At 48.9% G+C, this 19,996-nt stretch overlaps 1 protein-coding gene across 4 annotated transcripts in view; it reads right to left on the bottom strand.

Annotated features, from left to right (window-relative positions):
* RAD51B (RAD51 paralog B) overlaps positions 1-19,996 on the bottom strand; it is a 917,968-nt gene that overhangs the window by 117,391 nt on the left and 780,581 nt on the right. The window contains exon 11 of one of the 4 annotated variants that reach the window (XM_034937708.3): positions 233-2,022. The exons of 2 other annotated variants lie outside the window; for them this stretch is intronic. In XM_034937708.3, the coding sequence (XP_034793599.1) occupies positions 1,781-2,022 (242 nt within the window). In that variant the 3' untranslated portion in view covers positions 233-1,780. Of the gene's footprint in view, positions 1-232; positions 2,023-17,310; positions 18,760-19,996 lie in introns of those variants that run through there. One more of the 4 variants, XM_055097728.2, reaches the window with a different exon arrangement.

Below are 19,996 nucleotides of genomic sequence, written 5' to 3'. Positions count from 1 at the left end.
AACCATGTGGTTTGTGGGTCCATTTTCACTCCTGCAGGGACACACACACACACACACACACACACCTCTCTTTACAGCAAGATAAAGAGTCACCTATCTTTTCCCAGCAGTGCTGTGACCAGGGCTGAGTTCCCACTTGCATTTCCTTCCTCCCTCTCTCCCTCCCCCTTCCTCCCTTCCCCTCTTCCTCCTTCCTTCCCTCCCTTCCTTCCTTCTTTCCTTTTTTCCTTCCTTTTTATGGTCAAATATACATAACATAAAATTTATCACTGTAACCATTTTTAACTGTACTGTTTAGGGGTGTTAAGTACATTCTCACTGATGTCCAGCCATCACCATTATCTATCTCCACAACTTCTTCATCTTGAAAAACAGAAACTTTGTATCCATAAAACATTAACTCCCCGTTCCCCTCTCTGCACCCCAGCCTCTGGTAATCACCACTCTACTTTCTGTTTCTGTGAATTTGACTCCTCTAGGTACCTCATGTAAGTGGAATCACACAATATTTGTCCTTTGGCCACTTGTATTCCTTGATGGCAAAGAGTCATCTTGTTCCAGAGCTGGCCCATAGGACCAGGTGTTTGATGTGGTAGCCGGGAAGGATAGCAAGAGGAAGGATAGCAGATTCTGGAGTGCAAACACATCCCCAGACAGAATCAGGAGGGCTCCCCTCATCCTGTCGACAGCTGGAAATTCTTTCTGCTCTTCTACAAGTTGAGTGTTACAAACAGGAGACTTTTCAAGCCCAATCCCAAACACAGGAATTCGTCCCTCGTCAGTCTGTCTCCTGGGCCCCATTGAGACAGCTGGACTTCCCACGCAAGTGAAAGCATTCAACTGGGAGTGCCTTTTCCTGGGTCAGCCTGTTCCAGCTTACCCTTGAAGGAGACCATCAGCTCCTTAAGAGCAACAGCTATTTTTCTGTCCCAAGTTGTGTAGAATGCAGTGTAGAGCACTTTGAAAATGTCCATTTTGGCTATTAGCAGCAATCAATGCAATCTATACCAGCTCAGGTTGGCATGATAATTTTGTTTACTTAGCCAGTCCTTTGAAATTCACAGCAAGGATATGAGCCTTATGCATGATCCTCCCACTGGTTTTCGTACAGGTGAATGAACCGATTCCTTATTGCTGAAAAAAAAATCTTACACTGGACTTGGAGTCAGGCCACAGCTAGACTGGAAGCAAGGAGACTAGAAAGCAAACGTGGACCTGACAGGCTCTGTGATGTCCCAGGCCTAATCTGGTGGGAGTCCTGAGAACAGCCTGTGCTGTGTGTGCCCAGGTGCAAAGAATATGTAAACCTTTCTCAAGTGAAAAAGCTTAGCTTTTTCCAAATTCCCATTTGAGACTGCCTGTGCGACTGCACAGTGTGCACACTCATGCGGATAGGTGGAGTCCTATTCAACTTCTACAGAACACACTAATTTGTTGATTTGTTTTATTTCTATATGGTACCTTTCCTCCTAGGAGCTGCAAGGCTTAATAAGCTTCAGCAATCCTTTTACAATAGAGATGCTGCAAGGAGGGCAGAAGCTCTAATCACTCTGCAGAAGACCCAGCTGGAGGAAATGAGATCTCACGTGGGGATCAAGGGTTGTAGGAGTGGGAAGAAGATGTAGAGAAGAACTTTTTCACTGGAGACATTGTAAAACCATGACATCCTTTGCTGAAAGGGACAAGGAAGCAACTTCCCTGGAGGTTCAGAAAGTAGAATTATAGTTGCTGTCGGATGTTAAATGTAGATCTGGAAGTCGTGGTGAAAAACTAGGCTGGGTTACACTGGATGCTCATCCAAAGTCTCTGCTCTGATTCCAGTTGCCCAGTTTGTAGGAGGAAGAGCAGAAGAGAGGACAGTTGAGTGCATCTGTGGAGGGCACATGGAGACACTGGGTAACAGCCTGGGATTCCTTGTTTTTCCGAGCACCACATCAGGTATCAGGAAGGTAGGGCTGGGATGTGAGTCTGCTGCTGACCAGCATTCTGACCTGGGGCTGACTCTGGCCGCAGTTCTAACAACTGTGAAATGAGAGAATAAGATCTGATTTAAATGCAACAAACTTTTATTAAAGATGTGTAGGAAACAACATTGAATAATAACTGTTCATGGCCTGCAGGGTTACACAGCTAGGGAGATGACACACACACACACACACACACACACACACACACACACACACATTCAGATGTGGTTATAATAGGGAATGAACAATATTTTAAGGGAAAATGAGGCAGGAGAGAAATTGGTTTCACCTTTGGAGGAGGTAGGCCTTGAGTATGATTGAATAAGGTGCTGATGGGTGGAAATGGATGTAAAGAACAGGAGGTGTCTCTGGAAGATAAAACAGGCGAACAAAAAGAGGGACCAGAAGACTGGGCAGGTGCAGAGGGTCAGTTCTGGGAGTGAGCAGCAGGTGGCTATAGTGTGAGCACAGGTACATATCACATGGCAGGGACTCAGGCAACATCTGCTGAGTGACAAGTGGCGGCAGTGAGGTTGTACTGGAGGACAGGGAGGCCTGTTCCTGGCAGGGGAGCCACATGCATGTGGAGCTCATATGGGTTTCTAAAAGGGAGACAGGCCACTCTGATGGGCTCTGTGTCCAAGGACAGGGAGACCACGGGAAGCGAGGCCCAAAGGCTGAGAGGTAAGGTCCAGGGAGGAGAAGGAAAGGGTTTGAATTCAGATAGCAACACCGGAGTGGGAGGGATCTGAAAAATAGAGCAGAAGCTCCTTCAGGCATCCGGAGGCTGACCAGACATGCAGGGAGACAGAGAAGAAAGAGATGAAGAGAAAGCTGGGTTTTGAGCCTGGGCAGTGGGGAGGGTAGAAATACAGAAAGAGACAAGCAGCCTCAAGGAGAGGTTTGGGGAGGAGATGATCAGTTCAATTTCGTGAGAAGTTCTGCAGGGTGTCTAAGCAGAGACGGCCAGCAGAGTAGGCAGGGAGAAATGTGGGGATCTGGGGAGCTGGAAATCGGGGGCTCATGGAAGCACTGGCTGAAGATGTGGACGCGGAGGAGACAGAAGCGACGTGCTGGGAGAGGAGGCCCGGCCGGCAGAGGAGCAGGTAAAAAGCACGGGGATGGAGAGAAAATGGAAGCCTGGCAGGAAGTCACCAGGAGAACCCATGGAGGGGAGGCAAAGGGTGGGTGGGAAGCCCAGAAACTCTGAGGAGGCAGCTAGGGGGTTGGCTCCTGGGCCACTGAGAATGGCCTTCAGTAGCAGCCGATGGCCAGGGCTGGAGAAGAGGAAGGTGAAAGGACCCAGTGAGAAGTGTGTGATAAGGGGGACAAGAGCAGAGATGGTGTGCTGAGAGAAAGCCGTCTAAGGGAAGCCCTTTTAGGACAAGGAAGAGGACGCCATGCTTGTGGCTGTGCACTGGAAGCACTGGAGATCTTGCTGCCACACAGCTTCCGGTCCAGGCTGAGGACGGCGGCCACTTGGTGTGGAAGACACAGGAGCTGTTGCATTTGCACCCAGGTATGGAAGTTAGTTTTGCAAAGGAGGTGGGGACATCCTCTGCTCTCGAGGGAAGGAAGGGTGGTGGTGTGAGTGAGTGAGCTCTGAGGGGGGTGAGAGGAGACTCCAGGGGCCCTGTGGGAAGGCCTGGACCTGCTCAGTAAGGGGCGTGCTGAGAGATTCTGCAGGTAGAAGGTAGAGGTGGGGATCTGGGGCATCTGAGGAGAGTGACAGTGGCCACTGACAGTGGCCTCAGGGGAGAGCCAGACTCAGCCTGTGCTGGGCCTGCAGCCGCACCTCCTCTGGGGCCTGGCAGCAGAAGGTTTGGAGTGAATGGAGTGGATGGCCATGAGGGGCCCTCGGGGCAGGCCTGGGTAAAGTTGAGAGTGAGGGTGCTGAATGCCTGAGATCAGGCGGGCAAGGGAGCCCAGGGAAGCTTCTAGGGGGAGAGGCGGGGGCACAAGAGCCAGGGTGACAGCAGGAGAAGGAACAGGTGAAGGGAGGAAGCTGCAGCCAGAGAGTGGACATCAGCAGCCAAGGTCTCAGGGTAGATGGCTGGAGGTGTCTGAGGGAGCCAGGCAGGTAAGTGACAGATAGACCAGTGCAGAGGTTGAGAAGTGGGGGCCCCGGAGGAGGGGCCACAGCATGGAGAAGGGAGTATCTGGGCCGGCTGCAGAGCTGATGGGTGACAGAGGAAGAGGGACCAGCAGGGCTGGAGCCCAGAGCCTTGGCTGGGGAAACTGCTGTGGACAGCCCTCCTCTTCATTCAGCAATAGCACCTGTTGGGAAACCAGGAGGCTCCCAGAGGCAAAGGGGGCCTGCTCTGTTCATGCTCACTTAACCCCACTCCTTGAGGGCCTGGGCTGAGGTGCTGATGCCTGAGTTTCATGCCCGGGAACTGTGATGGTGAGGGGAGGGCATGAAAGGTGGCTCCTTCAGCTACTGACCCATGGCCCTACAGCCTGCCCAGGAGTACTCTGCAGCCGCCAGCTACCTGCAGCTGCTCTCCTCCTCCAGGGAGGTTAAAGCCCCATTCTAGGTCAGGCCCTTAGGCAGGGAGAGTCCAGCATTTCCTCTTTCACAGCCCCGGGACTTCCTCACCACGCTCAAGCAAGGCCCCTCTGAAGCCGAGCATCTCCTGCGTGCTCCCAAGCCAGGGAACTCGCACTAGGGAAGGACTCCGGGTGGTGGTGGGGGACAGGCCCTCAGCACTTCCCCTCTTAGAGAGACAAGCCAACAGCACAGCTGGACGCCCCACTCGCAATTTGTTCAGCTCAGTTTGATTCTCTTTCTCTCCCTGGTGAGCTTCAGTTTGGAGTTGTTTGCTCTTCATCAGCAGTTTCTGGAAATGTGGTGTTTGGAGATGGTTGGGGAGGCCTAAGAGAAGGGCAGGGAAGCTGAGAGACTGTGCTGGTGCCCAGCTGCACCTGGGGTGGTCTCCCATGGCACGCGCTGTGCCCAACCCTCAGGCCTACCGCCCTCAGCAGACCTAGGTGTCCTTTCTTAGGCCTCTCAGAACCTTTGGCCTCATACCACCCCTGGCTAGAAACTGCCACGGGCTCCTTCCACTCAAACCAGAACCTTCCTTTCTTGATTCCTTCCCCTGAGGTCTGGGATTTCTTTGCCTTTCGGCCTGGCTCTTCTTTCCTCTGGAGGCCTGTGTGAGAAGGGGCAGGAGGTAGGGCCGGGCCTGTCCTCCCGGGTAATCGACAGCCCCTCCTCCTACATTGCCAGCCCCCGTCTTCCTCCCCAGCACCCCGCAGGATGGCTTTGGCCCTCCTTAGAGTGCGCCTCCCCGGGGCTGTGTGCTCCCCGTCCTTTCCTGGTGCCCCATGGTATTTGTCCACAGCAGAAGAGGAAGGCACAAAGGCTTTGTGCAGAGACCCCGGGAAGAAGAAGATAAATGGAATTTGCAATAAATCCAGGAGCAAAGTTGTAACTTGACTTAAAAACAAACAAAAGGGCCAGAACTGCACTTAAGCTCGGCAGAAGCTCATCTCCCAGTGTAAACAGAAAAGGGCGGACGTGGGCTGAGGAGCCTCATGGGCCTGGGCTGGCAAGGGAGGGGTCTGGAGCAGGGCTGGCCACAGACTTCCTCTGGAAGAGATGGGCTGTGGGGGAGGGTCTCTGTGGCCTTGTGAAAGGAGAAAGAAGGTGCTGGCATTGTTGTTGTTTGCCACGCATTTTTCCATGACTTACTCTTTCGAAAGGATACTCTCAGGATTGGGACAAGAAGGTTGTTTTCAAACTGGTGCTGGGCAGATAAAAGCTGGGACTAATGGAGAGCAAACAGAAGTGCTGGCATGAGCTCCCGGCCTCAGCCTTCCCTGGAACTGGAACACTGGAGCTCACTTAAGCCTCTCCACAGGCTCAGAGGGGCTGGGTGCACTACACTGTGTTTCCCTCAGTGGCCCGCCCGCATGACCCTGGAAAAGTCACTCTTGCTGCAATCACTGTGCCTCACCTAGAAGTGTGAGGCTGGACTTAAATTATGGCGCCTTGTTTTTACATGTGACACTTTATAATTTACATATGACACTCCATAATTTACACATGACATGCCACAGTTTACATGTGACACTCCCTAATTTCAACATGCCTCTACACACCTGAGCCTCCTCAACTACTGAAGAAGTTGGGTGGATCAGATGTTATCATCATCTTATGCGTAGGAAAACTGACACAGAGAAGTAAAGAGAACTAGACAAGGTCACACAGCAAATTAGCAGTTGCCCCAGATCAATGCAGTGGGAAAGGTGGGTCCTGAGGTACAGTTCCGACTCAGTTAATAACAAACTGTGTCATCTTGAATGAGCTGCTTAACTTCTCTGTGCCTAGGTTTTCGTCTAAGATGCGATTCCTTCCAAAGGTTAAACAGATTGGCTCCCACCCTCTTTAACTCTTTGTGGCTGGGTTTTTCAAACTCAGGAACCCCAGGGAACCCAATGGTGTGTCAAGGACCATACAAAACCACAGTTTAAACATGGCATACCTTTCCAGAGCCTCATTTCTACACTCAGATATTTTTGGAGGAAAAAAAGTCAACATAATGAAATCTTTTTTTAGGTTGTAAAACAAGATGGTGATATTGTAGAAGAAGATGCAAAAATTCCAACTTTAAAAGCAAAACCAGAAAACTTCAAGGACACGTGGTGCTTGCTGCCATCTGTTTCCGGTTCTGCAGAGTATGTGTTTGCTCCCTCCTGCCTCCTGGGAGCTTGGTGGGAGAGTTTGGGAAGTGTTGCCAGGGAACCCACCCTGAGAAGCCTGGCTTGGCTCTTCCTAATGGGTATTCGAGCCTCACTAGGCAGTGAGCTGCTCATATTCCTGGTGAAGGTGAGATGGAGCTGTTTTCACAGCATCTTACACAGTTGTTCCGGTCCTAGGCTGCACCTTAGAATCACCTGATGAACTTTCAAACAATACTCATGCCAGAGTCCCACCCGGCCCAAGTGCACCAGAGTTCCTGGGAGTGTGGTTAGGGCACACTGTGTTTTAAAAGCTCCCGGGTGATTCTCAAGTGCAGCTTCCGCTGGGGACACTGACTGACAGTTTAGACTTCAGAGTTCAGGGATCCTGAGAGTGTCTATGTCCCTGGCGGGAAACGGTGGCACAGACAGCGTGTCCCCTACCTTCTACCTACCAACCACACTTAGACTAGTGGGCGAATGAGACTGCATTCCAGAAGCCCACCCCCAGCTAAAGAAAGGGTGCAGAGGTTAGGGGCGGGTGGAGAGCAAGACGAAACTTTGCAGGGGGCAGGAAGGCTGTACTGTGTTGGATAGTGTCCCCCCAAATTCATGTCCTTTCCAGAGCCTCAGAACGTGACCTTATTTGGAAATAGGGTCACTGTAGATGTAATTAGTTAAGACACAGGAGTGGGGTAGGCCCTTCGTCCAATCTGACTACTGTCCTTATGAGAAGAGAGAGAGAACACATGTGCAGATGGAGGTGCACGCCCAAGCACACCAGGGGCTAGAGGAGGCCTGGGACAGGCTGTAGAAAGTAAAAGTTCCTCTCCAAAGTTTCCCTTCTTGTTAAACTGTTAGCCAGTCGGGTTTTAGTTTAGATTGTGAGGTCTGGCTCCAGCCAATGGAGACAAGACACAGTAGCAGGGACAAACTGTGTAAGGAATAAAAATTGATTCCCTCCTTTGTTCGAGTGTACTCTTGCCATTTTTCCATCTGCGATGAGCACCCTTTCTGCAGAAAGTAAAAATGGCCTTGCTGAGAGAATTAAATTTATGTTTGAGTGCTATTTCTTTGCAGCACCAGGGAACGAGCATTCTGTTTCTAAACAAATATTTTACATATAACATAGGCTCTCCCTCAGCGCATCCAGAAGGAACCCGCCCTGCTGTGACACCTTGATTTTGGACTTCTCGGATCCAGAAATGTGAAAGAGTGCATTTCTGTTATTTTAAGTAAAACTTGACCAAGTCAGCCCTATAAGAAACTAATGCAGAGGCTGATGTCAATGAGGCCTCCCTTGAGGGCTGGAGCTAGGGAGGCTGCAGCACCGCCCTGGCCACACCGGTGGGCGTCTGAGGAGCCACAGTGTTGCTGGCTTGATGCCAGCAGTTATATGAAGGAAATGAACACTGGTGGGCTCATTTTACTGAAAAGCTGAGGGGATGGAGTAAACATGACCTGTCCAAAGTGTCACTCTCCGAAGAAAAGACGAGAACACAGGAGCTAGTTCACTCACTCACTCATTCACTCACTCACTCGCTGACCACCCACTCAGGGAGCCCTACCATGTGCTAGGCTCCCAGAATACAAAAGTACATGAGACCAGAGCAGCGTGGCCCTGTCCTCAGTGAGCCTGAGCCAGTGCTCTGCTCATCAGTGAGGAGGAGGGCCCATGGGCACTAAGATTTCTCCAACCTTGACCTTCGATGACTTAGAGGGAGGCAGGAGGGCAGCCCCGGGGACCATCGCGCTGCCGCTGGGGCATTTTCTGCGGTCACAGCTGTTAATGGGCAGGGCCGAGGAAGGGCTGAGGGGCTGCACACCCATGAGGACATGGAGCTGGCCCCCTGCTCTCCTGGGGCACCTGGTTAAGCACACTTTACTGGAGGGCTGACAGGATCAGGGACAAAAGGCAGCCCCGCCTGGCTGGTGCAGCCACTGGCGGGACACCGCAGGAGGTGAGATGGGCTCAGTGGCCACCGATAATTGTACGAAGTGAAAAATCTCTAGAATATTTCCAGCCCTTTGCACTTGTCAAATATCACACTGGAAACCCTAGCAATTTGTGTAGGACCCTTTCCAGAAGGAAGGGGACTTCATTGGCGTGGCCTTGTGCAGGGGGAGTTTCTTGGAGTTTCAGCCTGGGAGTGGGCCGGGCCTCCCTGTTCTGGGCTCACCCCACCTTCTCCAGCCACTCTCGTGTGCACCTGGCCTCACCATGAAAGGCGACTTTCTAGACGGACTCCCCAGCCAGGAGACGTCTGCGCTTCTCAGGCTGTTTGGTTTTCCCTTCACATTTTTGGGAGTTACATGACACCCAGCAGCCAGCAATCCTGGCGGGCTAAGAAATACAAAGTTCAGGGCCTGAGGCCGCTGTGGCCTCCACTGTGGTTTTTCTGGAGCTCTGTTTCATTTGGGCTAGAGTGAACGCTTCCCTCCGGAGACCCCAGCAGGCAGGGGCTGAAGAAAGTTGAAGGAACAGTCATTTCCACTGTGGCTGGGTGTTGGTCGTCTGGCACGGAGGTAGCCTGACAGCATGCGGACAGGGGGCCAGGGCGGCCGCAGGGCTGGATACACTGAAGGAGCAGCCCAAGGCGAGACGCGGCGTGTGCAGGCTCCCTCTCCGTCTTTGGGACAGCTTGACAACAGCAGTAATCATTAACTCCCCAAGTGCTTTTATTATAAGTCCACGTTACCTGACACTTCAACAGAATTAAAACAGAACAACCATTTGCAGTTAACTTGGCCTTTTATGACCTCACAGACTTTTACAAGGAAGTCTCGGGTTGCCTTATTTTCAAAAGGAAGCCAGGAGGCATGATGGGGACCCCAAAAAAGAGCTGAGAACAGACCCCCAAATCGAAAAGATAAATGAAAAAAACAGATAACATGTTTTATGGTTGTAAAAGCAACACGTGGTCACAGAGGACAATTTGGAAGACACAGAAAAGTATAAAAAATCCCGTAGAAGCCACCCATCCCTACAGACCACTGTCAGTGTTCTGAGCTATTTCCACCCTTCCTGATTGTGGAAATAGCTCTTTGCATGTGTGCCTTAAAAACAAAAGTGGAAGCAGATTTGGCACTACAGTTTATGATTTCATAAGTGATGCCCTAAAAACCTATAATATTTCAGGTAAATTTGATATAGGGATCAATAAAGAGAATAAAATTAACCCACAAGTGATTGAGGGCCTAATCCATATAAGGCACTCCATTGGGTACCAAGGGGGATTAGAGATGTCTGAGGTTCGTACTCTGGCCTTGAGACACTAGAGGGAGAGAAGAGGAACATGTAAGGGCAGCTTTGATAGTCATATCCTCAGCTCCAGATATTGGGCCCTCAAAATGGTTTGCTGCATTGAGCAGAGTGTAGCCCATCCCAAAGGCTCCTCATTATTTATTCACTCAACAAATATGTACCTGTCCCTATTGCATGTCAGGCATATGGGTGTTTAGGTTTTGGAGCAGGGAAGCATTGTGGTGAGAGCAATGTTTCAGGAGATTTATACGAGCACTGCTGACCAGATGAAAAGCATGATGGGTAATGTTATGTGTTGACTTGCCTAGGTCATAGTACCCGGATATCTGGTCAAATATTAGGCTAGGTGTTGCTGTGAAGGTATTCTTTAGATGACATTAACATTTCCATCAGTAGACTTTGAGTAATCAAATTACCTTCCGCAATGTGGGTGGGCCTTGTCCAATCAGTCAAAGGCCTTAAGAGAAGAGACTGAGGTCAGATTTCAGATTTACCAGCCTCCATAATTGCATAAACCAATTTCTTAAACTCTATTTGCTTTTCTATCATCTAATATCAACATATCATGTATCATCTATCTATCTATCTGTCTATCTATCTATCTATCCATCCATCCATCCATCCATCATCCATCCACCCACCCATCTATCCGCATCCAACCCTGTTGGTTCTGTTTCTCTGGAGAGCCCTGAGTAATAGAGATGGGACTGGACAAAGGCAGGAGGAGGGAGAGCTGGTTGTTCAGAGTGGGTGAGGGAGGTCAGCTGGGCCAGTCAGGATGCTGGGAGGGGTATGTGAACATATGTCTATGTTTGTGTGAACATCATAACTGTGTGTGTATGTTTGTGCATTTGTGTGTGTCAGTGTGTGTATGCTTATGCCAGTATATGTGTCTCTGTGCCTGTGTATCTATGTGTGTCTGTGTGTGTATCTGTTTATATGTACCTGTCTGTATGTCTTTGTGTGTATCTGCATGTGTGTGCCTGTCTGCATATCCACATGAGTATGTCTGTGTCTGAGTGTCTGTGTGTTGCTGCATGTCTACATGAGTCTGTGTGTCAGTGTGTGTGTTTATCTACATGAGTGTCTGTGTCCTGTGGGGAATGCAGGCAGTTGAGACAGCTTGCTGGGAGGGAGAGCAGAAACTGAGTCTGGGGACCAGACAGGAAGGTGGACAAGCAGGAAGGCAGGTCACATGGTGGGAAGAGCTGGAGCGGCCCACGGAAGGGAGCAGGAGACCAAGGCCAGTTAGGGAACAGGAGGGCCAGAGGTCAAATGCAGTGCAGAGAGGTCTTTGGGGGCAGTTTAGGGACATACACATCCCATTTCTGCCCAGGGATGGGCTTTTCAAAGGACCAAGCAGGTTGGGACAATAAGGCTTGCACAGAGGGGGTGGCAGTGGAGAGGAAGACCTGGAATCCAGGCCCATGAGAATGGTGAAGAGAAATAGGGCAGTAATGATGGGAATTGGTTTGGGGTCAATGATGACTTCAGTTTAGACCTGTTGGGCTTGTGGGAATGACAGAATAAGACTTTCAAGGGTGAGGAGGGGTAGTGACCAGTGTCATGTTCCAGAAAGGACAAGGAAAATGCAGAGTGAGGAAAAGCCATTGGGTTTGACAAGAGGGAGGGGAGGTAGTGGGCCTGCATGTGGAGGGCAGCATTTGTGGGCCCCCTACTATGAGGATATAGAAATGAAAGAACAGGAGAATACCACACGAATGGCGGCAGAGCTGAGTGATGGGAGCCCTGTGCAGATCTGAATGAAGAATGAAACTCAGTCATCAACATATGCAGGCCTGATCCCATTAAGTACTTCCTCTGAGAGTTAGCAAACTGATATCCTTTAATCATGCCTTATATTTATAAAGGCCTTTCTCCAAAGAACTCCAAGTGCTCAAAAACATTAATTAATGCACTCTCCCAGCCCCCTTTAGGGAAAAGTTGGTGGCAGGTATCATCATTCTGTTTATAGGCATGGAAACTATGGCCGACATGAAAATGACGCTGCCAACCAAGGTCACAAAGCTAGTCTGTGGCCAGGAAGGAGGAGAGCCAGGCAGATGTCCTACCTGGCTGTCCTCCTTCTGTAGCTAGGCCATTCCTACATCACCCATCTCTTGCCAGGACCCACCCCCCCACCAAAAAAAAAGTTACTGGTGAGACGTGGCTATGAGATCAACTACAGGGTCCAAGGCTTCAGAGAGTGGCCGCAAGATAATCCCAGAGGGATCTTGGGGCCAGGTGTGGGGCTTGGGGATCAGGTCTTTTGTCTGCTCTGTCTTGGACTACATGGGAACTTAAGCAGGTTACTTCTGCTTACTTATTTACTACCAGCAAATGCTGAGACCAAACAATAACAAAATTTCCAAACTCAAGAAAGCATGCAGTCACTCAGTTTGTGTTTCACGGGTACCCACACACAAGAATTCTCTAGAGCTGTAAAGTAAGGAAATACCTCAATCCTTATGCTTCAGGCTGTGCAAAACCCAACCATGTGCTCAGAAGCAAAATGCTCTTTAAACACAAAGAATATCCAGGACAGCCCACTAAGAAGATGATTTGGCCACCTCTGGTGGTGATGATGACACCTGCCACCAGCTTTTCCCTAAAGGAGGCTGGGAGAGTGAATTAATTGACATTTTTGAGCACCTGGAGTTCTCTGGACAAAGGCCTTTATAAATATAAGGCATGATTAAAGGGTATCAGTTTGCTAACTCTCAGAGCTTGGGTTTTATCAGGCCATGAAAGGAAGGAAATGCCAGGGGTCCCAATGGCAGAGGTGATCCACAAAGCCCTCTACTGTGGCCCCAGCGGGTGCAGATGTAGGGACCGTTAACCTAAAGGCACGCAGTCCTCCCCAGGACTGCACCTGCCAATGCTGAGCCCTGTGGGCTGCCGATACCCAGCCTGTTGGATAATGAGGACTGGCTCCTGTGGGATCAGTTAAGCAGTACACATTCCCAGTCTAGAGTTTAATACCCTAGACATGGGTGGACATGGGAAACTCAAGGGGCCACCAGCATGCTGGCCCAATGCCAGAGTTTAATTAGGCCCTAAATCTCCAGTGATTACATGACGGGCCCAGTCCCCTGAGGCCAGCCAAAGGGAGAAACATCCCAAACAGCATTGTATCGGCCTCTTTTGAGTCTTTCCCCTCAACTCATTGTTTGTGGAGGCATTGCTTGTTAGTGCAAAGAATCCCTTCCAAGTCACTGAGTAGCTGTACAGAAAATCAGAGGGCCGCTGCTTAATGATCTCGGCCATCAGGTAGGCTTTCCCACACCTGCCTGCTGCATCCCGTGGGACAGGGAGTCCTGTAGGGGGACAGGGTATAGATGACCACAATCACACTTCCATTCTTGGGTTTCGATGGGGGTTTGGTCAGAAGTCAGCAAAACTATGACTTGTTCAGAAAACAGAATGATTAGGCTCTCTGAGAGACCCCAAAGGCCCAACCACTCTGCAGGGCCAGGGCCTGGGACCTGCAAGTGAAGCCTAATCTTTCGGGAGCCCCTGGGGAGGAAGAGGATTATGTGAAGTGGTTCTGAAAGGAGGAAGGACCTGAGACTTTCACAGAATTTCTGTCTTTTCCTTCTTGTCTCCATCCTTCTTTCATAGCCTTGGAGGGGAACATTCCAGCTTCTTATAATTATGGTGAAGAAGGCCAACACCAGCATGTCACTCATGGTCCAGACCGATTTCCTGATCTGGGTGGCCAAGGGTGAGAATAACATTTCCACTGAGCTGACTGATGAAGGACACGGGTACAAATTTAATGTAGATGGAGCTGATCTGATGGGAGGTCGTGAGAAGAAAAACTTTCTTGTCTTCCTCTGACTTTCTGTTTTCATTTGAAGAGAGTAGGATTAAGTTCGTAGGTCTTAGAGTCAGATGGCCTGAGTCTGCAACCTGGAAGAGACCACCTAGCAATCTGGTCCTACCCATTTGGGAGCCTACTCACCCCACGGTTCCTCTACTTGCAATGAGTTTCCTAAACAGGGCAGGGCCAGATTTCCATCTTGCGCAACTTCTGCTGTGGCTGGAGAAGGAGGATGCTAGCCTCCTTGGTGTTTACGAAATGAGTTATGATATGTAATGTTAGAATAACGTCCAGCACGTAGTATGTTTCGTATGGCAACATCCTTTCCCTCCTCCTCAGCCTGGGGTTGGTTGGCTATGGAGATATGCCCACACTACCACCACTCCTGGCAGCCCCCTGTGTTCAAAGAGTGTGGGAATAGGGTACTGGCCGATGTCCGACGGTCAGCACCGCAGTGGGCCATAAAGCAGCGGCAAAGGGAGCGGCCAGCTCAGATACGGCGCAGGAGATGAAAGTCGGCCGTGTTTTCCTTTCCAAAGTGCTGCTGTGTTCCTGAAGGCCTGCAGCTTCCTCTGCCCTGCTGGGGATTTTTTTTTCTTCCCAGTTCCTCTCAGTGATATCTTAAGAGGCAAACTTCCAGCACTAACAGGAGGTCTTTTGTTCTCCTTTTCTCAAAGCGGACTTTAACCCAGTTACTACAGACTGAGTCACTGTAAAAACAAACAAATAATAATAATACTCCATTTTCTTAAAGGCTCTTCCATGCCTGCTGACAGAAAAGGGGGAACCTGACACTGCCCTGGGCCTGTGGGGCTCCTCCCCGCCTCCGTCTTCTGGAGGCACAGCCCACGAGAACCTTCCAGAACACACTGGAGCCCGGCACCGTGGAACTGTTCAGCTAGGCTCTGGCTTGTTTGGAATTTCATCTGACTTGAAGGGGCCCGTGGACTCAGAGGAATTTGGGTCTCAACACAGTCCTGGTGGCATTTACCCCAGACCGAGGAATGCTTGTTTTACTCCTGGATCTGCCACACACTAAATTCGGGACTTTCCTCCCTTCTCTACACTTTAGTTTCTTTATATGTATGTGGAACAGGGGTACTAGACACTCTGCGATTTTATCAGAAAGGATTTTACAATGGTTATACTGTGATTTCTCCTTTTCCCTGAGTACATCTCCTCTTGGCTGAGAGTTCCTGGAGGGGGAATGACAGCTAACACATTTCTGAATCCTTGGTCTTAAGCATGGTATTTGGTTCATGGACATACAAGGTGTCTAGTAGACGTCTGTTAAAAGGACACATGAATGAATGAATGAATGAATGAATGAGGTTTGAGTTGGTGTGCTGTGCTTGGTCTGACAATGATATCAACAGGAAGCTTCACTTCATCATCATCAATAATAAAAAGGTAAGGCTTAAGGAGTTCCTACTGATACCACCTCTTTATGTAGAAGTAGCTTTCTCTTCTTGGGAAGCTACTTGTACTTGAGAATTTAGATTTAAAATCAGACCGAGACTGCCATGGGTCTCTAGGACGGCCGTCTATTTTTCTAAGCTGGTCCCCACTTTAACAAATCCCAGGAGCTGAAGCAGTAGGATCTTCATTTACTCTGTTGGGTTTGTGCCCCCGAGATACAGTCCTTTCCATTTCAGCATCAATCATTTGAAAAGTAAATATCTCACCTTCTTGTGACCTGGCAAGGATAGAGTAGAGTTCTCTCCATCAGGGTCAATTTACATCTGTGTCCTTTTTTTTTTTTTACTTGTATTTTAGGTTTGGAGGGTACATGTGAAGGTTTGTTACATAGGTAAACTTGTGTTACAGGGGTTTGCTGAACAGAGTATTTCATCACCCAGGTATTAAGCCCAGTACCCAATAGTTATCTTTTCTGCTCCTCTCCCTCCTCTTCTCCCTCCACCCATGAGTAGACCCTAGTGTTTGATGTTTCCTTCTTTGTGTTCGTAAGTTCTTACCATTTAACTCCCACTTACAAGTAAGAACATGTGGTATTTGGTTTTCTGTTCTTGCATTAGTTTCTTAAGGATAATGGCCTCCAGCTCCAACCATGTTCCTACAAGAGACATGATCTTGTTCTTTTTATGGCTGCATAGTATTCCATAGTGTATGAAGTCTTAACAAGGGCAGGAGTAGGGTGGGAGTCTCATTTTACAGGGAAAATGTTCCTTGGCTGGTCCTTCCTTCCCTACTCTCTATCCTGTCATCCTCAATGTCCCCTAACAACCAGGAGTGGATGACAGTAAACAATTTCAGTGTTGGGACTGATCTGGCCACTCCCCACTGGGTATGGTTCCCCCAGACGGTGCACAGCTCCTGGCCTAGCCTCAGTTTATTTCTCTGCTGTAGGAGAGCACGGGCCCCATTCTCAGATTGCCTCTTCCAGAATATGCCTTTAAGAGGAGGAGTAAAAAATTCCAGGAACAGGCTTCATGTCAATGACAGTAGCTGGCTAATTTCTTCTGAGAAAATGGAAACCTTGGTCTCCTGATGTGTGCAATGACAGGCACAAGAGGAATTTTCCAATACAACAAGGGAACGAATTTTCTAAGGACAAGCTGGCCGAGAAAAGCCGCCATCTGACCGTGAACCAGAATTAGGTAACGTGGCACCCTTGGAGCAGCAGAGGTGACCGGCTGGAACAGTCGGCCAGGAGGACAGCTGCACTCCCCACCACCTTCTGGGTGTGTTGCCAATGTCTGCCCCTGACGGGATTATTGACTTCAGGACAGCTGGAACATTCACAGTGCTGTTTCCTTACGATGGGAAGAGACATGATCTTGACTCCGCTTCTGTAGGAGGTGGTGATGAGGAGTAGCTGAAAGCTAGATAGGTTCTTTAAAACCTGTGACAGAAATGGCGTGTGCCAGGCCTATCTGTTTTGCAGGAGCTTTTACAGCAGCCCAGCTGTTTCCTTCTATGAACTCATTTATTACTCCCTTCGTCCACTCATTGGGCATTACTCTATGGGGAACACGGTCCTATGAGCCGGACAAAAAAAGCTGAATTGTCTTAGTCCCTTAGTTCTGCTCTTCCCAATTCCCTTCATCATCCTTCCATAAAAGGAGAAGGGCCATTGTTCTCCCCAGCCCCTTTCTTTCTTGTCACATTTTCAAAACTCTGAGCGTAGGGTGCTATGAAAAGGCTTACGAGAAGGGATGAATCACCCCCATGGTTGAAAACCCACCGAGCAGCTGTCAAGGTTTATAATTGTCCTCCATGAACCCCTGGAACCCTTCTAGGACCCCCTTGGAGATGCTCATTACTGATTAGAAAAAAAAAAGTTTGGGTACGATTAATTCCCAGTGCCAGGTAGAAAAAAAACCTTTCCAAAGCTGTTACTGTCAGTGAGAAATTCACCCTGGTGGTGTTGTTTAGGATATCAGATATAAAATGGAGAATAGACATGGGATAAGAAACAGGAAACACATCTGCTGGTCTCTCAGATAATCTTTTTTTCTTAATGTATTTTTCCCCTGATTTGGGAACATGCATGTTAATGGGAGGAAACTTGAAAAAAAAAAAAAAAAAAGACAATTCCAAAAAAGAAATAAAAGTCAAGTATAATCTTATTGCTCAGAGATTGCACTGTTAACATTTTTATACATATTTTTCCAGTTAAAATGCACATAATACTTTTTTCTTACAGAACTACTACATTGTATGCATATTGCTTTATAATCTGTTTTTTCTCTTTAATAATATGGTGTGAACACTTTCCCATGAGATTAAGCCTTCTTCTGACACATAATTTTAATGACCATCTAGTATTCCATCGTATAGATGTTAATTTAACCAATACCATATGGTCGAACATTTAGGTTGTGTCTATTTTTTTGCTAGTATAAATAACACGATGTAGACATTGGGGAGACTGACTCAGGCTGCTCCCTTGTTCTGGTCATAAGTCACTTAGTCCTTCCTTAAAAGCCATTGGTCATTTGATGGGCCAGACAGACTTCACAACCCTTGCTCCAAACACAAGGACAAATTTCATCTACTCAAGCTAGGAGTGGCCTTGGATGTTCTCTTAATTCCACAGAAACACTGATGTAAAAAGACAGTTATACTCAATTCATTTGTTCATAGATGCATTATTTCAGACAAAACAGGCTCCCTTGACTGATTTCCCTTTGGCCCTGGCCTTCTTTTCTTCAAGGCAGGCAAGCTTATTGTAACAGCAAAGGAAGCGAAATGCCTTTAGCAAGGTAAACCTGTAGAAGCAACTGGAAGCATGTATTCCAGGGTGAATCATTTTTAAATCATCTTCCATGTTTAGGATTTTCCATGTAAGTGTTCTGCTCCATTAGAGTGGATAATTGGGAGGGAAGAGAATAAACGTTCCAGCGCTCCTAACATGCTGAGGCATTTACCAAAATGCTGTGGTTCATCTAGGCAGAGGGGAAGGCATCGGCTCAGGAGCACTGAGTAAATACTCAGTGGAGAAACTGGGGCAAAATCTAGGCTACTGGATCCTAGTTTGTCTCAGCCTCAAGAAACTCAAGCTGCCACAGTGGGTGGCGGGGTGCCTTAGTTCACCTCCTGTTTCCACATCCCTGGTCCTTTAGCTCAGCAGCAAGCCAGGGAGAAAATGTACTCCATGGTGGAGGGCATGGGCTGTGTGCCTGGGACATTTGGTCTGGGGAGGGGCACCTGAGCAGGTCACCTGTCACTCCATTGCCCCCTTTCTCATTCTTGTGGCCCTACACACATCTCCAGCGGCCATTGGATGAGATTGCTAAGGACAAAATTCTCATTGGAATGGCAAAGTCTCATACTTGTAATCCTAGCGCTTTGGGAGGCTGAGGTGGGTGGATCTCTTGAAGCCAGGAGTTTGAGATCAGCTTGGGCAACATAATGAGACCCCACCTCTACAAAAAATTAAAAAATTAGCTGGGTATGGTGGCGCATCTGTAGTCCTAGCTGCTCAGGAGGCTGAGGTGGGAGGATTGCTGGAGCCCAGTTCAGTTCAGCTTGGGTGACAGAGCAAAATGTTGTCTCTAAGAGAGAGAGAAAAAAAAGGAAGTCAAAGTCTAGGCCCTTTTGCCTTTCTCTGAGGCCCTGAGGCTTCCTGAAGAGGATGGTTGAGGAAGACCTGATGGAGAGTTCAAGGGGTATGGCATAGGAATGTACATAACGGTAGACATGTGCAAAAGAATGTGGGTGGGGAAGAAGTATTCGTGTTTGCACACACAAACTCTCTCTCTTGCTCTGTCTCTCTTTTCCTTTTCCTCTCTCTCTCCCCCACCGCCTCACTCACTCATAGCTTAATGGGGTTTCTGGGAGAGGAAATTGTGGTCTCAAATGCATATGAAAAGTCCTGGAACAAGCTCTCAAAAGCGTGTGGGGGTGGGGAGCACGGGGGGGTGGGGGAATCACAAGACTGCCCTTGGGCAAACATTTTTGTCCCACCTCTCTTTTCAGCTGTCCTAATGTGTCATCAGACACCCCTGCCCAGCCTGACAGGCCCACATACACAAACAAAGTGCCCCAGTGAGCCATTCCTTTCCCAAGCCACTGAGGGGTCTTCTGGGAGTTGGAAAGGATTCTTTCTGAGCTGATCCGACACTGGCTGATGAGCTCAGCTGTCTCCTCTTCTAGGAAAGATTTACTGCAACAGAGCATGGCTGCCTTCCATCCCCCTTCCCAGCCGTCTTTCTTCCAAGCCAGAGACTGAGGTTGGGGAGTTGACAGAGGGAATGCTGGGAATAGACCAATATTTCTTCCCTGGGTGATTTGAGGGGCTGCACAGACAGTGGGAGCCTCTCTTTGTGCCCATAATTAGACAATAGTGGCATCACTATAAATGCCAGCCCTGATACATTCCCCACTTTCAGCCAGCCCAGGTGCCAGGCACCTGCATCTTGGCCTCTGGAGACTAAGAAGGAAGGGTCCCATGCCCATTTGCCAACCTTTTATACTAATGATGTGAATTCCCTCTTGTCCCATTGGATTTCATCTCTCCCTCCCCATCAAACCACCTACAGAGACAGGCCCTAATCAGTTCCTACTACAATTTTCTTCTCTTTGCCACTGGGACAACTTGACCCCTACCTGCAGCTTCTGCCCAGTCAGCATCAAAGGGCCCAATGATCATCGGCTGGCGAGAGCTTGAGAGCCCACCAGAGAGCCCACCATGGGCCCGGCCCTGTTCCAAGAGCCTCTCACATATTAACTCATTTAGTCCTTAGAACAATTCCATGAGGTGGGCAGTTATGATACCTGTTTTCTAGACGA

The sequence above is a fragment of the Pan paniscus genome, chromosome 15 (genome assembly GCF_029289425.2).
Source record: "Pan paniscus chromosome 15, NHGRI_mPanPan1-v2.0_pri, whole genome shotgun sequence".
Lineage (NCBI taxonomy): Eukaryota > Metazoa > Chordata > Mammalia > Primates > Hominidae > Pan > Pan paniscus.
The sequence above is the reverse complement of the archived record's forward strand: the minus strand, read 5'-3'. Positions and strand labels throughout refer to the sequence as shown.